This window comes from Phocoena phocoena, chromosome 5 (assembly GCF_963924675.1).
Source record: "Phocoena phocoena chromosome 5, mPhoPho1.1, whole genome shotgun sequence".
In the NCBI taxonomy this organism is placed as follows: Eukaryota; Metazoa; Chordata; class Mammalia; order Artiodactyla; family Phocoenidae; genus Phocoena; species Phocoena phocoena.
In genome coordinates this window covers 48,189,365-48,211,825 of record NC_089223.1, presented here as the reverse complement: position 1 = coordinate 48,211,825, position 22,461 = coordinate 48,189,365, and the positions used below count along the sequence as shown (strand labels likewise).

General features: G+C 41.0%; 2 protein-coding genes across 2 annotated transcripts; both read left to right on the top strand.

The window, feature by feature from the left end:
* The first annotated feature begins 1,063 nt into the window (after positions 1–1,063).
* Positions 1,064–1,821, top strand: LOC136123159 (platelet factor 4-like). The gene is made up of 3 exons (XM_065877222.1): positions 1,064–1,148; positions 1,429–1,594; positions 1,734–1,821. The coding sequence occupies exons 1-3, from the start codon at positions 1,064–1,066 to the stop codon at positions 1,819–1,821; spliced, it is 339 nt and encodes a 112-aa protein (XP_065733294.1).
* Positions 1,822–20,077: 18,256 nt separating this feature from the next.
* LOC136123158 (growth-regulated alpha protein) lies at positions 20,078–20,591 on the top strand. Its single transcript, XM_065877221.1, has 3 exons — positions 20,078–20,195; positions 20,290–20,413; positions 20,504–20,591. Exons 1-3 carry the CDS (start codon positions 20,105–20,107, stop codon positions 20,589–20,591), a joined length of 303 nt encoding a protein of 100 aa, XP_065733293.1. The 5' UTR covers positions 20,078–20,104.
* The last annotated feature ends 1,870 nt before the right edge of the window (positions 20,592–22,461 follow it).

Below are 22,461 nucleotides of genomic sequence, written 5' to 3'. Positions count from 1 at the left end.
GCCAGGTGGATCCCATTCAAGAGACTGAGGAAACTCTCCACATTCACGTGAAATTTGGAACCCAGTCATCACCTGGAGACCAAATTCAACTCTTTAGTAGCAGAAAACAATGACAAACGGCACATCTGGAAGAAACGCACCTGCCAAACTCACTCAGTGGTAATCAATAAGAAAGGCAGAAGTGAAGGAGCAGTTCTTTTTTTTTTTTTAACATCTTTATTGGAGTATAATTGCTTTACAATGGTGTGTTAGTTTCTGCTTTATAACAAAGTGAATCAGTTATACATATACATATGTCCCTATATCTCCTCCCTCTTGCATCTCCCTCCCTCCCACCCTCCCTATCCCACCCCTCTAGGTGGTCACAAAGCACCAAGCTGATCTCCCTGTGCTATGCGGCTGCTTCCCACTAGCTATCTATTTTACGTTTGGTAGTGTATATATGTCCATGCCGCTCTCTCACTTTGTCACAGCTTACCCTTCCTCCTCCCCGTATCCTCCAGTCCATTCTCTAGTAGGTCTGTGTCTTTATTCCCGTCTTGCCCCTAGGTTCTTCATGACCTTTTTTTTTCCTTTCTTACATTCCATATATACGTGTTAGCATATGGTATTTGTTCTTGATGAGGCAGTTGAGAGTTGAGAAGGAAACAAACTTTCCTGCTGTATCAACTGCAACACGGTGACTACAGAGAACTCTACTGTTGCACATAACCATAACCAAGAAAACATACATTTTTATAACGTTAAAGTACCGTTTCTAACTGCACAAATGTGCATGTATTATATGAATTCAGGGTAGCGGTTGGATCCTGCTACCAGCTCCCAGCAAGACTGCTGATCCCTGGCTTCTTTTCCTTTTGCCCTAATCTTGGGGGCACAGTGCCCAACTCTGCAGAAGTGTCTCAGCTTCCGCACCGCAGTTCTCCATCCTCAACCCCAGGCTTCCGACGAAGTTGACCCACCGCGGGTATAAAACGGCCTGAGAGTCTCGGGAACCACCGGTCTGCGGAGCGCCAGCCCGGGCTGCCCCTGCGCTCGCGGCTCCTGCTGGCATCTCTGCGACATGAGCCTGGCAGCTGGCGCCCGCGCCCCCGGCCCGCGGCCCAGCCCCGGGCTGCTGCTCCTACTAGCCGTCGCTCTCGCCCAAGGTGAGAGCTGAATGAAGCAGGGCCTGGGGGAGGTCGGCGGCGGTGGGGAGAGAGTGCTGGAACCCCCGGGGCTGGGGCGGAGTCTGTACCCGTCTCGGTTCCCAGCTGTGATTGACCGAGCGCGGCTAAGAGCGCAGGCGCTGTGCCAGGCGCTGCCCGCTGCGCTCTACCACCTGGACAGTCAGACACTTTCTGAGGGAGGTCTGGTTTGTGGATGAGGAAGTGAAGGTCAGACGCCACGCCACGAGAAGATCCCTAAGGTACCGCTGGCTATTCACAGAGTCGTCACTCCCCACTGTCCCCGCCCCACCCGCAGCAGACTCTGAAGGTGGAGCTGGAGACCTGCGCTGCGTGTGTGTGAAGACCACCTCTGCGGTCCATCCCCGGAGCATCTCCAGCCTGGAGGTGATCGGGGCTGGACTCCACTGCCCCAGCCCCCAACTGATGTGAGTCCTTGCACTCGCTTCTTTCGTGCCCACCCTCTTCTCTCCCCTTCCCTACCGCCCCTCTCCACCCGCCTCCCGCCAGCCTAATCCCAAATTCAAACCCAAGGACTGAAAGGCGCGCCTCTTCTTTCCCTGGCAGAGCTACGCTGAAGGATGGGAGGAAAATTTGCCTGGACCCGCAGAATCCTCTGTATAAGAAAATAATCAAGAAACTTTTGAAGAGTTAGCTCTTAAATCTGGACTTTTGAAGAGTCGGCTGCTTAAATCTGTACTTTTGCTATATAAAGTGTTTCTTCTTTCTTTTTTTTTTCGTTTTCAATCTAACTGCGGAAAAATCATCTGATGATTCTATTATCCTTGAAATTCTACATAAACAAAATAAATGAAGTTGTGGTATAGTCAATATTTATTAATAGAGGAAAGAAATAATGTTGACATATCACAATTTCATATAAAGAAAAAGCTCTGGAATTTTAAGCAAACATATATTTTGAAAGAAGGTTTGGTTTAATAAAGACTGGTTTTACTTGGTGTTGTATGTTGGCTGATATATATTTGCATATTTCCAGGATTGTATTACTTAATAACTACTTATTTACATAATAATGTCATGATTAGCTTTGCCAATAAATATTAATTGCACTTGTTTTCTGGGCTGCTTTTTTTTAAAAAAATTAAGTAAATAAAGCAGACTCTGCTTTTACCTCCTTAAGATTTATACTTTACCCCAGTATAGAAAATTAACAAAAATGAAACTAGAATTCTCTACTGCTTAGTGGAAATATACTGATACTTTCCAGAGCATTACATTAAAATATTGTACTCTTTATTGATCCTTTGATAATGCTGACATTTAACAAAAATGAAATGGTAAAAACAGTTCCTGTACTCGTTACTGCCTGTAATAAATCCCACATTTGGCAAACTTACAGAATTGGTTCTTATTACATTCCATTTATATACCATGAGTTTTGCTCTAAGCATGAAAATGTCTTTAATAGACTTTTTCCTCAGTATTCTCGGGTTCAGTAAAACCTTATTTGCAGTTTACCACTGTTCCATGAATCTCTTAACATTGGAGATACTGAGATTGTGTGTTAAACAGCTGTGGAAATTAGGAGAGATACAGGTTGTGTTTTCATTTATGCTTTAAGAAGACACTACTATACTTTAGGAAGAAAGGATGGCATTGAAAGTTGGGTGTGCTAGTTACTTTGCTTCTGTAACAAAGTACCACAAACTCAGTGGCCTTAACAGCACAAATTTATTATCTCACAGTTCTAGACATCACAAGTCCAAAATGGGGCTTACAGGCTAATGTCAAGGTGTCCTCAGAGCTGCATTCCTTCAGGAGGTTCTAGGGGAGAATCTATGTCCTGTCTTTCTCAGCTTCTAGAGGCCACCTGCATTCTTCAGCTCCTGGTCCCTTCCTCTATCTTCAAACTACATCACTCCAACCTTTACTTTTGTTGTCACCTCTGACCCTTCTTCTTATACCCTGACTGCCTCTTAAAAGGGGCCTGTGATTATGCTGTACCCACTTCGATAATCCCACTATACCCACTTGGATAATCTAAAATAATCTTCCCATCTCAAGATCCTTTCACATCTGTGAAATCTTTTTTGCCATATAAGGTAACATTTTCACAAGGTTCTAGAGGTTAGGATATGGAAATCTTTATTCAGGCTAGAAGGCAAGAAGGCAGAATCTAGTTGAGGCAGGAAAAAGCTACAGACCTTTACCCATGAGCCAAAGTCATTTCAACCTAAGGTGGCAATGTTTGTGTACAGGGAGGATTAGACTGCTAAGAGAAAATGGAGAATGTCCATTTCAGTCTCCTTGGGGCGGGAGAAAGGGAGGAAGCTTTGAGATAACAAACTACTTAAATAGATGCTATTTATAGAGGCTTATGAAGTGCAACAGTATCATCTAAATTTTCACAACCACTTTGCACGTCAGGTACCATTATTCCCATTGTAGAGTTGCAGTAACAGTCTCAGAAAGGTTAAGGCGTCTCCCAAGACCAGTTTGCTAGAGGGTGAGCAGATCAGTCTGGCTTTCAACTCCCTGCTCTTGCCTTCATGTTGTTCTGCCTTTCACACAAGTTAGTGGCATGTTAGCTAGTTTTTCAGAGAGGAACTGACCCAAAAACCAGCTCTTGGAGGTGGTGTATGAATTTTCCAGGGGCAAAGGGAAGAATGAAACTGCCACAAGATGACAAAGTAGAAAGACACAAGATCATTAAGTCCTCAGGATGTTTACCGTTCTGCAGTATGTCTATGGGGATGGGTCTCCCAACTAGTTTTCACCCATTTGGTGTTTTTCACTTTCGATCCACCTTGTGCACCTTCACCCAAATTATCTTCAAGGTCCAAAGTTCTTATCATGGCACACAAGGTTGTGCTATACTCACTTCCCCTTTGTGCCTTAGTTTCTTCATCCATGAAATGTGGATGAGTGTCTACTTCATAGATTATTGTGTAGACTAAGTAGATGATGTATGTGAAACACTGGGCATAGTTCCTCATACATAGTCTGTGCTTAAAAATTAGCAATGATTAATTGTTACTATTGCCTTCTTTTCTTTTCTTTTTTTTTTTTTTTTTGCTTTCAATATTGTTCTTAACACACAATTCCAGTCAGTTTGGACTGTTAAGTAAGGCATTTAACAGAGTGCTTCTTGGGGATAAGTAGCAAACAAAATCAAAAAGGTTGCAATAGCAATAAAAGTTTCTCAAACCAAACGAACTTTGGAAAAGAATACATTGATATTGGCTGTGAATGGTACAATAATTTTTCGCCTAATTTCCTTTTACTGCCTGCATCAAACAACATACTTAGCTGGATTCAATAACTCCTAGGTATGACTCAAAGGGCCAAAGGACCAAAACAAATTGTGCAAAGTCAACTAATGTTGGTGCCTTGTAAATTCTCCCTTCAGAATTACCTTGGCTAACCAGCCGGAGAATGCTTTCAAGTGGTCGCTTTTATCAGCAATGGCACTGGGAGAGGACTTTCCTACCAGGAAAAGTCTAAATTAGAGAACAATTCACTGTAGCTGCCTGCTGTTCAAACATTCATGGAGTGATATAGATTGAATGTACTTAAACATGAACTATTTTTTCTTCTTCTTTTTTTTTTTCTTTTGGCTGGAAGTAAGTCAGCAGAAAATGTCTCCAACCAAGTGCTTACTGCACAGTCACAGGCCTTATCAACAAACAAAACCACCAAAGTATATTTTGCTCTGGGACATTCTTCAGCATTTTTCTAATTTTTGCTTTCCCCCCCCCCTTTTAAGGTCTTTGTGGTAAAAACAGTTTCCTCTTCAATGCATAGAATATTGAGGTCTTAGTTGGTTATAAAGATATATTCATATTTTTTTCTCATTACAAAAACAATGAATACATGCTCACTATAGATAACTTAGAAATACAGAGGAAATAAGGAGGAAACTTAAAAAAGAAAAACCTTTAATTTCACTACTCAGAATGTTCTTTTCATTTTTTAAAATATTAGTCATTTGATGTAGTTATGAGGTGAACTGCTGATTTTCAATAAAATATCACTGTACACAATCATAAAAGGAACACAGTAATTACTTCATTGCAATGAAACTAGTTAGTGAGTATTCTTGTTCCAATTTTGGTTAATAAAATAAGTTTTTACTTGGCCAGAGAAATAATATCAAACCCATGTGACCTGGTATCTATTTAGAGATTTATAGGTACTGTGTATGTATGTATTCACTGTGTGTGCATGTATGCATGTATAGACACACAGGCCTAAAGCAAGTTTAAAATACAATACTTATACTTGCTTTATCAAGTATTGTGTTTTGATATTTTATTTTCTGTACTTGTTACAGAACTTAGGTTGGGCTTCTTGCTGCTCAAAAGCCAATATTTGGGAGGCAAGTGTTGGTTGGAAAAGGAAAGGTTGCTGTATTCAGGAGGGCTGCAACCTGGTGAGACGGTGGACCTCATGTCCTAAAACCAACTCTGAAGATTCTGCTTGACCATGAAAGGTTTTAAAGGGAGAAAGAATCATTTGGTGAAGGGGGTCAAAGTCTTCATTATCTTTCACTGTGCGCAGACTTTCTTTCAATTCGTTGGTGGTAAGGTAGCAGGGTGGTGTTTCAGGAATCTTGTGCTCAGTCTGAAGTTACCATCCTCCACCTAGGTGAGGGCCTTAGTTCTTGCAGAAGAACTCAAAGGTATTTTATTACGTATATTCCTTGAGGAGGAACCAGAACGCTGCCCCATGACTGGACTATTGTTTCTTGACTGCTCCTCCTTTGTTTCTGCATCTCTTCCCTTTCCTGATAAACAACTCTTTGAATCTGTCCTTTGGAGCTCAGGAAAGGTCTAGGAGGCTGAATGAAGCCTATTTCCTACCAGCAAGAATCGAGGGCATGGATGGGACTTCCCCGGTGGTCTAGTGGTAAAGAATCCACCTTCCAACGCAGGAGATGTGGGTTCGATTCCTGGTCAGGGAACTAAGATCCCACATGCTGCAGGGCAACTAAGCCCACGTGCCACCACTACCAACCCGCACCGCTCAACAAGAGAGCCCACGTGCCGCAAACTACAGAGCCCATGCACTCTGGAGCCCGCGTGCCACAACTGGAGAGAGAAAACCCACACGTCACAACTAGAGAGAAGCCCGCGCACTGCAACAAAAGATCCCGCATGCCATAACTAAGACCCGATTCAGCCAAAAAATAAAAAATAAATAAATGTTAAAAAAAAAAAAAAGAATCGAGGGCATGGAAAGGATTTGTACCTGGGACCCCACCACAGGGTGCTGCTCTGTTTCATACTAGCCTCTCCTAATTATCCACTTAAAAATAAATGTTGGCCACAAGCCTATAATAAAGTGATTTCGTAACCCAGTGATGGACCATAACTTGTAGTTTAAAAACATTGTCTAGTCTTTTGATCGAAGAGTCAAGTTTTAACGTTTCATGTTGGAGTCCACACTCTAATTAGTGCTTCTCAAGATGCTTGGCTGGTTAGTAGGGGCAGGAAGTTCAGGAACGGCAGGACAGTTAAACCTCCTTACCTCAGTCTCCAGGCCTGACTCAGGGATGGAGTCTTTGGGAATGCCATAAGAAGCAGCTTTTGAGGGGAAGATGTAACACCAAGTAGAACATTATCTGTATTGTTGAGATTCTATGTCCTTTACAGCTGGGTGCCCCTGCTTAAATTCACTGCCCATCCTGCTTCAGCTATGTGCATCTTAGTTTGGGGTCTAATGCAAACTGAACTGAGGGCCAAAAGTACATTGATTTCTAGGACACCTTGGGAAAGAAGCAAAGACATTCGATAAATTTAATCGTGGTTTTATAATGATTTCTTCTTCCTCTATGGCTCTTCCTTATCCCTGTAGTCGCTGGCTTTAGCCCAACAAGCTTCTGAATAAGACAGTCTGGGTTACATCTTTTGACTCTCTGTGACCCCGAGTTTCCTCAGTTTTCTCATCTGCCAAACAAGGGCAATAATGCTCACCCCACAGGACTCTGGAAAGGAGTAAATCTCACTTATAATAGGAGCCAGCATGGGCCTGACTCAAACTTCGAACCTAGTAAGTAAAAGTTACTTTTCTTTGGAGTTTTACCCCTAGAACACATATCATTTCCAAATGGCCACAATCCTTGAGCTAACAAGCAACCCATTAAGAACGTGGCCAACAAGCTATAACCTCCCCTGAACAGAACCACAACTCAACATGTGGGCGCAGATAACTAGTTAAGAAAAAAAGTTTAATGTGATAGACTCAAGCTGTATTTTCCCTTCATGGTTAACAACTAAAAGAAAATCAAATAACAAACCACAATGTTTATCAACCAGAATATCTATAAGATTATAAAATCCACAGGACATAATGGTGATTGGGAGCCTGGCTTAACTGTGTATCTAAAGCAAGGAAAAGAAGTAAACTTTGGGTATAACCTTGTCAGATATTTATTTCTTTGCTTAGACAGACACAACATGGGGATTATGCTATTAGTAGCTTGTATTGTGGTGAGGGTTAGTAAAACTTGAAAGCAGGGCAGTCAGTGAGCAGTGTTGGAACAATCGGCTCTTATTTATTAGCTGTGCTGGAGAAAAAGTCTTCTTTTTGTGGTAATTCTAGGGATGATGATAGAATCTCCTGGAAAAACAGGAGTAAAGCAATTTATACACACCTCCATTAGAATAACAATTAGACTGCACTGTGATTATTTGTTTATCTGTTTTCCTTCTTTAGATCAGGGAATAAGGGTCATGCCTATTAACCTCTCTTCATTCCCACTTCCATAAAAATGCCTGACAGAGTAGGTGCTAAATAAATGTTTGTCAGATATTAACTACATGAAACAATAACGCAGTTAGTTTTAAGATGTAATACTGCAGCTGGGTGCTGGATAAGGCACCTTGCCAGCAGAAAATTGGTTGAACATTAAAGAGTCTCTTCCCAACTTTGATAAGCTCAGAGATTTCACCAAACTATCCACAGACATTGTAACACACTCATGCATTTGCCCAATAAGTGATTTATATGATTTTTTGTTGTTGTTGTTAGAGTCACATTTGTAACTGTTAAGGAATCTGCTTAGAGTTCCCCTTATCTGTCCATCTACACCCTTCGATCACACACAGATGCTATAATATGTGCTCATTAAACATTTGATTGTAGATATTCACATTCAGTGCATAATATACACATACGTAAAATACACACAACAAAGCCATACTTTCTCTACCTCCACCATAATTTCCACCATACCTAATTGGTGGAAATTTCTTTAATGTTGTCATATTTCTTTAATGTTGTCAACCACTTCGAAAATGTCAGTCAATGAACCAGCTCAGTCATACACTAGCAGAGTCCCTCCTTTGAAATAAGTATCATTCAGAATCCTCTGCCTCCAAGATTATCTGAGTGTATGGACAGAGCCCAGAAGGTAAAAATAAAAACAAAAGTATTTCTGGCTAAGAAACTGGGAAATAATGAACACTGGAAAATACTGTGGACATTATGCTCAATATCAAGTTTTTATGATGATTCATAATTTTCCTAGTTGAAATCTGTATCTTTTTGCTATGCATGCTATTTTCTTTTGCAGTTTATACATTCATCTCTCGACTTCCTAAATTTTGTTTCCATAATACCATAATGTCAATAATGATGTTTTTATCTCCAAAACAAATTCCTTAAAAACCTATAGTGGCCTGAAATCATTTATTCATGTATTATTTCAACAAATATTTGTCAAATTCTTAGTATGATTATGAACCTGACTCACACTGAAGATGCGGATGAAAAGAGAAATAAGATATGATAGTTTCTTTGCAGCATACATAGTCCAGCATGGGAGCCTGTAAACCACAATGTGATCTGTATCCAAGGGCTAAGGTAAACACTTAGATGTATTATGAGATTTCTAACGGAGGTGACACTTGAAATGGCTCCTGAGTGACAAGGGAACCTCTGGTGTCTGAGCCATGCCTATCCTCCTGCTCTCTATACATCCGTGCCTTGTTGTTAAACTCCAGGTTAAAACAAAAAAACGAACCGCTTGTTTTTGTTCTCAGGTCATACTGCACTGCTTTCGGCTTCCATGCCTCTGCTCACTTGGTCCTCTTTGTCGGGAATAGGTACTCTACCCACTCTCCTTAGGTAGTACCCTCCTCTAGCAAGTTTTCTCTGACAGCTCCCACCCTTCCAAGAAGGAGAGTCAGATGCCCCCCCTCCTCTGAGTGCCTATAAAGCTCGGTACATTGCTGAGTATCATGGAGCTCCAGACAACTTCATATCTTTCCGTTATGCTTCCATAGGCTGTGTTTGGTAGTGGCCAAGTCTGGTTTATTTTTTTCCTCTTTGTAAACTAATTTAGAACCTAATTTAGTTCCTAGCTTATGAGTGATAGATAAATGTTGAAGAGATAAATGAATACACAGATGAAATAGAATAAATAGAGTTACTTGTGTTGGAAAGTTATCTGTAGCAGAAATGTGAAAGATGGATGGTATTAAGCCAGACTATTTCACTGGCAAGAGGCATAAATCTAATTTAAATTTAAAGAAAAAGAACATCTGTTGGTCTACATAATGTCCATGAATAAATCAGAGCCACCTGGTAGACATAGGTGCCCAAACAAGGTCCTCAGTAATTTGCCCCATTTCAAGTGCTTTCCTCTGGGCCAACTTCATTATATGGAAATCTCTCCCGAAGCATTAGCTCACATCTAAGACCCATTTTACCTGTTTAGAACTCCAGGAAGAATTAAGAACTTCTTTTTCAATTGTTTCAACAAAAATTCTAGAGACTATTTCTTATTTGCCCAGGCTTAGGTCACTTGCCCTTCTCTGAGCGTACAGGGGTGGGCCCTGATAAGAAGGGGCTGAGAAATAGGTCATCCCATATGAACCCCATGCACTGAAAACACAGTGAATCTAGGCTGTGTTACCAGAAGAAAGAAAAAGGGGAGCCAGACACGCAGTCTGTGGGGAGACTGAACAGAGGCTGACCCTTGTTGTGTTTCAGGGCAGGATTTCCCAAATATGCCACTTAGGCATATTTATTCTTTTGAATTAAAATAACTTGAAAAGGGGCTTCCCTGGTGGCGCAGTGGTTGAGAGTCTGCCTGCTAATGCAGGGGACACGGGTTCGAGCTCTGGTCCGAGAAGATTCCACATGCCGTGGAGCAACTAAGCCTGTGAGTCACAACTACTGAGCCTGCGCGTCTGGAGCTTGTGCTCTGCAACAAGGGAGGCTGCGATAGTGAGAGGCCTGCGCACCGTGATGAAGAGTGGCCCCCGCTCGCTGCAACTAGAGAAAGCCTTCGCACAGAAACGAAGACCCAACACAGCCAAAAATAAATAAATAAACAAATGTGGGGTTAAAAAAAAAAAAAGGGAGTAAATTGTTCTGTTTTTAAAAAATAATATAAAATAACTTTAAAAAACAGCCAGTACAAGGACTTTAGGACACTCTTTTGTCTCCCTAAAAGCAGGAAATAAATATCCCATGTAAAAGGTACCCTTCCTGCACCAGGTGAAAAAGAGACATCCTTATCTTGAATCTTAGGAAAGGAATTTTATGTGTGATCAAGCTGGATAAGATTAAATGAATTTATTATAGTTGTTTTAAATATAAACTTTAAGATCAATAGTGTACGTATGTAAAACTGGAAATTAATTTTCTTTCATCTGCTAAGAGGACAAAGTTTTCTTCGACTATTGCTCTGCTCTTGATAAGACATTATGAAAGGCTTTTCTTTACCTTTTAAATGATCTGCCTAGAAAACAAAGAATGTGTGCTTTTTCAAAATACTCTTCTATGTTTCATGTTGTCTTTATCATTGGTCTTTGATTACTTAATAAACCAAGTCTTCCAAATATTGAAACAGCTAAATTTTGTTCAGAATTATGTAACCTTCTAGATTCTTTGAAATCTGTTACTGTTACTTTGGTTAAATGAATAATGGGGTACTGTTTCATGATGACCTGTGATCCTTTTTGGTCAAGCGTCAAAACTTTTTGATGTTTTTGACAAACTTCCTCAAATCAAATTCTTAGTAAAATTTTTGGACCACAACCTAACTTTGGGATTTTCCAGAGGTCCCCTGGAACATCTTAAAAGATTCTTTTTTCTCTCCATATAAAAATAGAGGGAGAGGGAGAATGAGAGTAGAGAGAGAGAGAGAGATATTACATTAATTATGCCTATTTGGTACATTAAATTACATGGAAAGCATTGCCAAATATGTGATGATAAACCTTCTTAGGTTATATTGTATGGGAGAATGTTATTAATATAAGTGTTCTAGAAATTACCTGAAATTCCAAAGAAAATCTGATATATCCTGGTATAATGTTATTGTAATTCTAATTATCCTGAAATATTGGTGTCACAGAAATTACTAAAGTTTCGTGTCAATTGCATCGCACTAAACTCTCATCTGCTCTTTAACCGTTGCAATTTTTAAGTCTTTTCTCATTTACAGTTACTGTTCTACTCTGATTCTTTGGCAAAAGTTTTCTTGCAAACGTTTTTCATCTTCAAAGAAATTCATGGAAAGGACCCTGACAAGTACTCTAGAATACATGTTTCTGATGTGTTTATGAATATACCGCTGAACTGGGTAAGAAATTATAGAATTCTAAAACTAATGTAAGGAAATCCATCAATCTTCACAGAATATTGTGGTGAAGGTACAGCTTTCTTTGGAATATTGTTTGGTTTAAGGATAACTATCTCTTTTTGGGTGCCTTAGTAGTACTGGGCTACACATTCTGCTGAGAGGGCTCGTTTAATGCCAAGTAACTACGTGAAGTTAGGCTCAAGCTCAAAATTCAGAATAATGAAGGATAAAAGGGGAAAACCTATCAGACTGATTAGCCAAAGAACTTATGGTTTCACCAACTTATTTTCTGTTGTTTCTTTTATTTTTTGTTTTTAATTGTGGTAACATTGTGTTAAAATACAATTTGCCCCTTAACCACTTTTAAGTACACAATTCAGTACCTTCCTATTGCTATGTAGTCTCCAGAGCTCTTTGAGTTGCAAAATTGAAATTCTATAACTATTACAGAACTCCCCCTTCCTCCCTCCACTCAGCCCCTGGCAACCTCCATTCTACTTTCTGTGTCGGATTTTGACTAGTCTAGGTACCTCATGTCAGTTGAATCACACAGTATTTGTCTTTTGTGATTAACTCATTTCACTAAGCACATTATCCTCAAGGTTCATCTGTGTTGTAGCATGTGACAGGATTTCTTTCTTTTTTAAGGCTGAATAATACAGTAAGTCCCCTTAAGATGCGAACTTTCAAAGGTGCGAACGTGCGTTCGCATGTCCAATCACATAAGTTAGTTCACGTGTCTGGCATACATTGCCATGTGCGTGCATCCTCTACAAGTGGTTGTGCTTTTGGGTACTTTACTGTACAGTACTGTGTAGAGTACAGTAGCACAGTATCTTTATTTCAAGCTAGATCTGCAAGAGGACGACTTCATTGAATTCCTTGCTGTGTAATATGAAGAGCTTACAAATGAAGACCTGATGGAATTGGAGCCCCTGAGAAAGGACGAAGAGAGACAAGAGGAAGAAGTAACCGAAGAACCGCAGAGATTCACATCGCAGGAAATGGCAAGGGGATTTTCTTTATTTGAGGAGGCACTGTTAGTTTTTGAGGCACAGGACGGGAACTTAGAATGGTACAGGAAGGTTGCAGCAGCCATTCAGAATGCAGTCCAGTGCTACCACATCATCTATGATGAGAAAAAAAGAGCTGCTCCCCAGGCATCACTGGATCATTTCTTCAGGACGGTAGAGAGAATTGAACCCAGCAAGGAACAAGAGAGTCTGTGCCATCGATGTCAGGTGTGAGTGAAATTGAAGCTTGCCCTCATCTCCTATTGCTGACGGTCCTTCAGCTCTACCATCTCCCACCCCCTCTCCCTCCTCCAGTCGGTAACTCTTCTTGCCTGTTCACTCGATGCCAGCCCTTGCATGCCAGCTGTTGTACTGGACTACTGTACTTCTCAAGGTACTGTAAGATTAAAAATGTTTTCTTTAAAAAAAATTACAGAATTCTAATGAAGAAAAAAAGAAAAACTGATGGCTTCATCAAACTGCTAACAAAATATCAAGATCAACAAAATTGATTACATGAGGCTGAATGAACTGAGAAGGATGATTATAATTTTTATGATTTAAAAAAAATATTGCTGGTTCTTTAGTCTTTTGTCTTCCAGATATAATGAAACCTTTCCTCTTAAGCTATCTCTGACTTACAGAAATTTAGTGAAATATCCTTTTGTGAACAAAGATGAAACATTTCTTTATTTCTCCCTACCTGATTCCTCCAGAATTAAGTGACCTTCAGTGAGTATTTTTATTTTCATGGCAATATTGTTATTAGCATGAGTTCATTGATATTCCATTCTCCTCGTAACACAACACAATTGGATCCATAGGTTATTTTACCAAGGCTTCGACTGGAATGTCATATTTGGGAGAGATGTCCATTGACTCAGATATGACCAGACAGCTTTAAGGTTGACTTTTGGAGCCAATAAATTTCCTTGAAAAAATCTGCCTGGTACTTGTTTACAGGGTTCACAGCAGCTTTGCCAGGTAAGAAGGACACTCCCTGGCAGGTACAGGAACCTCAAGATATAGTGGGTGCTAGAGAAGAGATGAACTAACCTAAATCTGTAGGTATGGAAACCTGATGGCAAGTCTTTGGCTTGGCTTCCTAGCCTCAAGAGGCTTTTGAAAAGTCCTATCTGAGATTCCTCATGAAAACTTGCAGCAAAGCAAGCATAAAAGAGCCTATATGGCAAATCTCCATTCTTGCTGATCTTATGTAAAAACCAGGCCAAGTTTATTGAAATTAGCCTCAATTTGCAAACAAATTAGTCTTATTAGTGTTTATCTTTGATAAAAATTAGAATGTCTACAGAGAGAAAAATTATGTTTCAGTAATACACCTTTAGCGATATTAGATTCTAGTTCCGTTAATTACATTTGAGATTTCCTTTTCTACCTGTAAACTAACTGGATTCTGAATTCTTCTAGTTTCCTTCAATATCTGGCTACAACTATCCAGACTATCGTTTCCAATTTTTCTCCCACCTTTATGACTTGAAATCATTGAGAAGTAAAACTGCCCTATTCCAAAGCCACACAAGGGAGTTCCCTCGTGGTCAGTGGTTAGGACTCAGAGCTTTCACCACCGTGGCCTGGGTTCAATCCTTGGTCCGGAAACTAAGATCCTGCAAGCCTCATGATGCAGCCCAAACACACACACACACCCTGCCCCCCAGACACTCACACACACGAAAACCTCAAAGCCATGCAAATTAATGTTGGACAACCTGATATAAACTTCAGAGGAATCACCACAACAGCTCACATATAAACAGTCTTCATGCCAGTGGCTGTGTGTGCCACTTAGAAAGATCACCAGAAACATTCAAACCATAAACAATGGAAATCTGTCATGGTGTCATTGCCTCTCCTCAATCTATCTGAAGATGCTCTGAGCCTGGCATCTAGAAATATTCTCAACTGGCTACCCTCAAAACTCAGAAATTGGTTTACAATTTGATGCAATAATTAACTGTTGTTTTTTCTTTTGTTTCCTTATTAATGCCTTATTAATTACCTTATTTCTCACATAATAGAGACCTAACTTTGGGACCCCGACTGCATTACCACCTCCTAAAATGAGACACAGATGTTTAACTGAACTGATCTATTTTCAATACTATGAGATTCACTGACATATTGATTATTTTGAATTAAAGTTTGTTAAGAAACAGCTGGTGCAAGAAGGACACTCTGACCCTCCTTTGTCCCCTGGAATGCAGGAAATAAATTTCCCATGTGAAAGGTACTCTTCCTGCACCAGGTGAAAAAGAGACATCCTTATCATGAGAGTTAGAGAATCTAGGGCCCAGAAGCCTGTATAAACAAAACTCATTCCTTCTTCACTAATTTACTACCCCAAGCCCAAACCCCTTTGTCTTTTTCATGCTTCACAAATGGAGTGTTATGTTGTCTAAAAGGTATAAAAGCTGCCTACTTTGGTCACTGTTTTGAGTCTTATATTTTTATGGGGCTCCTGTATGTACGAAATTAAATTTGTTTTTCTCCTGTTATTCTGTCTTATGTCTATTTAATCATTAGGCCAGCCAAAGAACCAAGAAGGGAAGAAGGGAAAAGTTTTCCTCCCCTACACCGTGATGCTTGTACACACTAATGCCATTTGCCTGTAGAGGTGGAATGGATCCAGGAATTTAATATCATGTTTTGACATCTTTGTTTTTCCCCCCTTAGAGCCAGAGTCATTACATCAGACGAGATCATTCTAGGGTAAATACAGATGGAAGTTGAGAGGGAATAAGTTCTAACAGCAAGCTAGGAGTAGAGTAAAGCGACACTGCCCATATCTTCCTGCCAATCAGCATGGTTAGTTGGTTAGTTTTCAGGATGGAGCAGTGTCCCCTGGAGCTAAGGTGTCCCCTCAGAAAGCAGAGCCTGAGTCATCAGTCTACCATGCAAGCAGATTTATTTGGGAGAAATTATCCCTATGTATGGGACTGGGTAATTGGGAAGAGTGAAATAGGAAAAGAGGGTGTGGCAGGGGTTCAATCCTGTTAGGTATCTTTTGAGAAGTCATGTAGAATATCTGCCTAAAACATGAAAGAGGGGGGAATACTTATGGCCTGCTGTTCCCTATTTGGCAAGCGACTTTTCACTGCAGTGACAAAGAAACTTTGGTGCAGAAAGCAGAGCTGAGGCGAGGAGCTGTAAGTTCACATCTGCTTGTAGCTGGTTGCTGCAGCAGTGACAGCGGGCCTACAAGACGTGAGCATCCTGGATTTTACTCACTGTCAATTCCAAAAGATTCATACCGATTGCAGGGAAAATGGAGTTTCACCACCAAAGCTTCCATTTTAAAGCTTATTCCATTTCATTAACAGTCATCGCTTGTGTGGGTTTAAAGATTGTGCACAAAAAACTGGTCTTCAACTTTTGCAAAAGTAATTGGCTTAAAGAAGCACTTGCTCAAACAGGAACATGAATTTGTTTATTGTACTAGACTAAGCATTCCTTTGTGTATAAATATTTCTGCACTTTGGTTGATGAGGATCTCATGAATTCAAATGGCATATGAAGGAGAAAATAGCAATGAAAAAAGAAATCCTTCCTTTTTTACTTCATTTCCAAAAACAAGTGATTTTGATTGTCATCTTCAGGAGTCAAATTCTACATGATCTACAGATGTTGGCTACCCCTTGACATGCTTCATTTTTTTTTTTTTTGGTAGTTCCAGTAGATAAACTGGTGAATACTTTCATTTACGTCAGTTTGGGGTTGCGTCTGGAGACCATTACAGCAAACACTTTCTGTTTTTCACCAGTTACAAGAAATAGATGAGAGATTTGCACAGCATGATTAATGCTGAAGACAAACTATTTAAGCCTATGAAACATGATGATGTGTCCAAAATGGGGCAGCAGATACTTTGGATTTTCATATTTAAACAAATATGAACTCAACAAAAACTTAATTCCCTTTGTAGGAAGCTACCAGGTAAAGCAGGCGTGTCCACTGATTTCATTGTAGTGGTATTCTACTTGATTTAGAAAAATAAGATTTTAAAAAACTTCTGTGTACCCTTCACGCAGTTTCCCCTATTGTACTATTTTACATTACATGGTACATTGGCCAAAGCTAAGAAACCAATATTGGCACATTACTACTAATGACACTCCATACTTTATGTGAATTTCACCAGTTTTCCCACTTACTATCCTCTTTCTGTTCCAGGATTCAACCCAGGTACCACACTGCACTTAGTTGTCTTGTCTCTGTACTTTCCTCTGGACTGTGACAGTTTCTTAGTCTTTCCCAAGTTTCATGATTTTGACATTTTCGGAGAATGCTGGTCAGCTATTTAATAGTCCCCAATTTAGGTTTGAAAAATGTTTTTCTTATAGTTGAACTGGGGTTATGAACTTTTGGAAAGAATATCAAAGAGGTGAGGTGACCTTCTCATCACGTTATATCAAGGGTACATGATATCAACCTGACATCACATTGATGATATTAACCTTCATCATCATCATTTGGATAAGGGAATGTTTGCCAGATTTCTCTATGGTAAAGTTACTATTTTTTCAGAATTGGACACTTTAAGAAAATATAACAGGCTATATCAATGCCACAGGAGAGAGTTATGCTGTTAGTGAAACCAAACTATGGAGGTATATGACCTGTGTCTGTGTTTGCATTTTAAAATTAAAAAAATTGAAACATTCAGCTAGTGGAATTATAAACAGATTTTTTAAAATCACTCCTCTGGAAATTTTTAACCATATATCATAGAGCATTTTTAGCATAGCACAATGGTTAAAAGCCATTCTGTCTGGGTAAGAGTCCCAAGGTTCAATATCTTAGGGAAGTTCCTTAACCTCTCTGCACCTCAGTTTCCTTATTTGTAACCTTAATGTACCACAAAGATAATAATAAATACTATCACAGAGATGTTTGGAAGATTGAACGAGTCAGTATTTATATAAATCTTAGAAGAGAGCCTGGAATTTAGCACAAAATGATTGTGCTGCATCTCGGAGTGGGTACAGAGGTTTAATAACTTGCCAATGGTATATGGCAACTACATAAAGGAAGCAGCCTCTTTCATATTTACTCAGAACCCTGTGTGCTCTTCTAATTGGTCAGCTACCATGTTTGCTGAAGAAAAAAGCAAATTTTCAGTGACTTGTTAAAGTTTGTTCCATAGACAAAAGCTAAGAGAGATTAGAGGAAAAAAATAATCTCTTCCTGCCTTTCTAACTTTTATAAACTTTAGAAACTGAGTCTGCATTATTTATGATTAGAAAACAAAACAACATATCTCGGAACTTTTAAAGACTAACTTTTGTATATCTGGGCCAGTTTCCCATGAAATCCAAAAAAACAATTGATAACAAGGGGAGAGATCACACAAACTGTCAATTATTCCTGAGCTTGTCACCATATTTTATAGCCTTTAGATTATTTTTCATTTCCTACTGCTTAATACAAATGTATTAATTTCCCTGGTGTTTCTCACAGGATCATCCTGAAAAACACTAGAGTATTTTTAAAGACAGTCTTTCATTTTAAAAACCTTTTCCAATAAATAAGGTGGGGAGTCTTTAATTCAAACTCTTTTCTAACAGATGAGGTGATTGAAAGTAAGACTACAAAAGAAATCAATGATAGGTCTCAAAAGTAAAAACAACGACAACAAAAAACCCAAAACCCAACGTAAGTGCATCTCCTAGTAGAGTGTAGCTGTGCCTTCCTTTCAGAAAGCCTGATTCAGAAATTTTTTTAATATAAAGAGAAAAATTGGGGAGTGAACTTTTCCATTAACTTTTTTTTTTTTTTTTTTTTTGGTTTCTTGGATATAGAAGGATTCACAACAGGTAGTTTCTGCTTAGGTGCTGTTGGAAAAAGCTATTTCTATTTATTTAATAAACTTTTATAATGCATTTAATCCCTGCCGGCTCTCACACACGTTGACTCATTTCTCATAACCACCGTGGGGTAGGCAAAGAAACATTTAACAATGTGCAGGTAATAGGTGGCAGCTAAATGCAAGAGGCTTCGCTGCAGGCGGGGTGGCTTACTGCGGGATCCAAGTTCTCCCTCACTGAGCTGAGCTGCCCAGAGCCCGGGCCCTAGACACCCATCCCTGGGCCAGAGGCCATTGCTTTCTCCTCTTCCCACTCCCATGATACTCCATGTCTCCAAGATATCCGAATCCAATCCTCTAGATTTAATGTTGAGTCAATGCTAGAGCTCTAAAACTTCTGATGAAAAACTAGTAAAGACATCAGGTGAAGAGACTGAAATTCCTGGTCAGAAAAGAGAGGCATGTCACTGTGTCAAGAAAAAGGAAGACCAACACTGAAGGTCCCCCTTCAGTGTTTCACTGGAACGGTGTTTCACGTGTGATTCGACGTTTCATGTTTCAGCCGCGCACATCCGGAGTAAGGGTGCTATGCGGCAGGTACCCACTCCCTGGTGTCCATGTGCTGTTTTGTCCAAGGACAGAACCAGAAGAGGTGACACCAACTAGCCCACCCGCAGCTTCAGCGTGACCACCAGTTCCATATTTTTGATCAACTCAACCCTCCATACGTGGAAAAGGAGGTCTGCAGGGAATTTTGGAATTTCAACAGTGCTGAGAGAAGGAATTTGAGCAGGACCCAAAAACCTAGGTCGTATTATGGCCCTCAGCTTTCACTGAAATTAACCCCGGATTCAATTTTTGACAGCTGATCCCAGTTCCCACCAAATGGAAAACATAACCAAGATATTCTAAGCGTGATTTGAGAATATATAACATGAGGAATAAGCTGAACGTTCTTCTCTGGATTCCGAGATGTCGGCTGTATTTTTGACAGCATTCATTCCACAGGTATGAAATAAGCAAAATCGAAATTTAGAGAGACAGGATATATAGAGTTAGAGGACAGACAGCTAAGCAAAATCTACCCGCTTACTCCTCTTTAATTCTCCCAGATCTGATAACTAAAGAAACAGAAGTCTCCCTAAAACTGTCTCTCCACCCCTGTGAGGGTCTCGCGAATCCGCCCCCAGCGCTTTCCCCCCGCTCTCGGCCCGGAGACCAGGGGTGGCCAGGCGCCCACGGCCGCCCTCGCTGGCGGTACCCCAGGGGTGCCGGCGACTCACTTCCCCTGCGGGGATTTTGGCGCAGAGACGACACCCCACCCCCTCCCCGAGGGCACGGATTACGCGGGAGGCCAGCGGGGCCGCGCCTTCCTTCCGGACCCGGGAACGCCAGTGCGTCGGGGAATTTCCCTGGCCCTGGGCTGCCAGCCCCTGTCCGATCGAGATAAAAGGGCTTCGCCCGGCTCGGGGAGCCACAGAATCCGCTCCGCCAGCCCTCCAGCCCGCCTTCCCGCCGCAGGCAGCGACCCTCCGAGCTGAACCCCATGGCCCGCGCCGCGACCCCCGCCGCCGCCCGGCTCCTCAGCGCCGCGCTACTGCTCCTGGTCCTGGTGGCCGCCGGCCGGCGCGCAGCAGGTGCGACCCGGCGCCCGGCATCCCCAGGGCGGGACGGGGGCGGGTGGGGGCCCATCCCGGGACAGCCCCCTGACCGAGTCTGTCCTCCCCGCAGGGGCGCCTGTGGTCACCGAACTGCGCTGCCAGTGCCTGCAGACCGTGCAGGGGATTCACCTCAAGAACATCCAGAGCGTGAAGGTGACGCCCCCGGGACCCCACTGCGGCCAAACGGAAGTCGTGTAAGTGCCGCCGCTGTTGCTGTGCTTGTCACCCCCACCTTCCCGACGACCCCAGCCCGACCTCACGTGGATTCTCCCTTCTCTCTGCAGAGCCACTCTCAAGACTGGTCAGGAAGTTTGCCTCAACCCTGAAGCTCCCATGGTTAAAAAAATCATCAACAAGATGCTAAACAAGTGAGTTATGGTTTTTATTCACACGAGTGAATAGAGTCAGCCATCTGCCTCCTGAAAATTATATCAGAGAAACCCAGGATTTAGCCGAAGGACTGAAAAACCATTATTCCACAATTAAATTTGACATTAAGATCAATAATCTGCTCTGTTGCCAGAAGGATATTTTCAGTGCCTTCTATCCTGGCCCCTGACTCTCCCCATTCAAATGAATGTGGGTTAAGCTGCTTTCATTAACATGGGCAGTTATGCTGAAAAGCTTTCCACCTGTTTAAAAAACACAGGCATTTTTTTTCTCCCAGTTCTTTCTGGACCTCACACCTGAAAAGCAGAACCCTGGTTTTCTGCAACATAGGTGCTAAAGCTTAGTGGTGAAGAGCTGGGACTTTGCAGTGACACAGTACTGGGTACAAATCTGGGTTCCAGCACCTATTAGCCATGTGACTCAAGGACAATTATTTGGTTTATCTAAGACTTAGTAAAACAAGGAAAACAATAGTAGCTACCAAATCAGTTTGCTCTGTGGCTTAAGTTAGGCCCAGTGGGACGGGTAGAGAGAGTAATCCTGGCCATTTGTTGCCCATATAGCCAATAATACAGTGGAGAGCACAGGCCGCACCCTCATTCCTAAATAAGAGTCTCCAAGAGCCTAGAGGCCTCTGCCACACAGAATAGTGGGTTACAGGTAGTAGTCACTTGGTGCCAGGCTGGAAAGACTGGACTCAGAAATCTCTGGAAACCAAGGAGCAGGACAGGAGGAGTGCTGTGCAGTCGGCTTTCTGGAGCAGCTAGTAAGGAAGACCTTTTCTCCTTACAGGGACAGATCCAACTGACCAGGAGGGAAGGAGGAAGCTCCTCGATGGCTGTTCCTGAAGTAGGCCCTGCCCTTACAGGGATCAAAGAGAAAAAAGAGGAATCGCCAGCTCCTGAGGCCACCTGGATCGGGCTTAATATGTTTGAACATCTCTTAGGAGGGTTCTCCCACTTATTTATTTATTTATGTGTTGTTTGGTTTTCGAAGACTCTGTTAATATTTACATGTAACATGATTAAGGATGTGATTGACTCTACTTGCACATCGTATCATTAATTTTATTATTTATTTTGTGAGAAAAACCCCAGTTAATTTAGTCCTGATTCTTATCTAGTTTGAAGTAGAAGGGTTGCAAATATTCTCCAGTCATTAAACTAAGATTTCTGAGGAGCCCACAGCATGCCAGCCCCTGTGACAGAGACTGGGGCCTCCAAACAAATAGTGAGGTCATTGTCAGCATGGGGGGATGTATGTGTACATCTACTTTTGTAAATGTTTAAAAGAATGTTAGTTATTATTTATTGAAATGATTTCACAGTATGTGGTCAGCATTTCTCATGTTGACGCTTTAAGAACTACAATGTTCTAAATATCCTTTGGACATTTTATGTCTTTCTTGTAAGGCATAATGCCTTGTTAGTGTTAATTATGCAGTGCTTTTCTGTATCTTACAAAAGAGAAGTTTAAATATTTATTGATTTAAAAAGAACATGAAAATAAAGTATTTCAAACTAAACAAGTTTTGTTTCATTTTTTTGAGGAAAAAAGGTCTATCTTTACTAGATAATCTGATGATTTACATCAGTGTTTCCCAACTTCTTTTTCTCCTCCTGGGCATTCATTTGCTACACAGATAAATCAAACTATAAGTTATACTTAATTTCATCTGGTGGTAGCTGTCACTCCCCTTGGCTCTCACCTACTCAAGAATGTACTTCTCCAAACTGTGCACCGGCCCCTCCCCCTCCTGTGAGAGTCACTATGGTAATATATTGCTGTTTTTTATACGGAGCTCCTTGCTACCTTGTTACTCAAGTCTACCTCTTTAAAAAATTCTTTCATT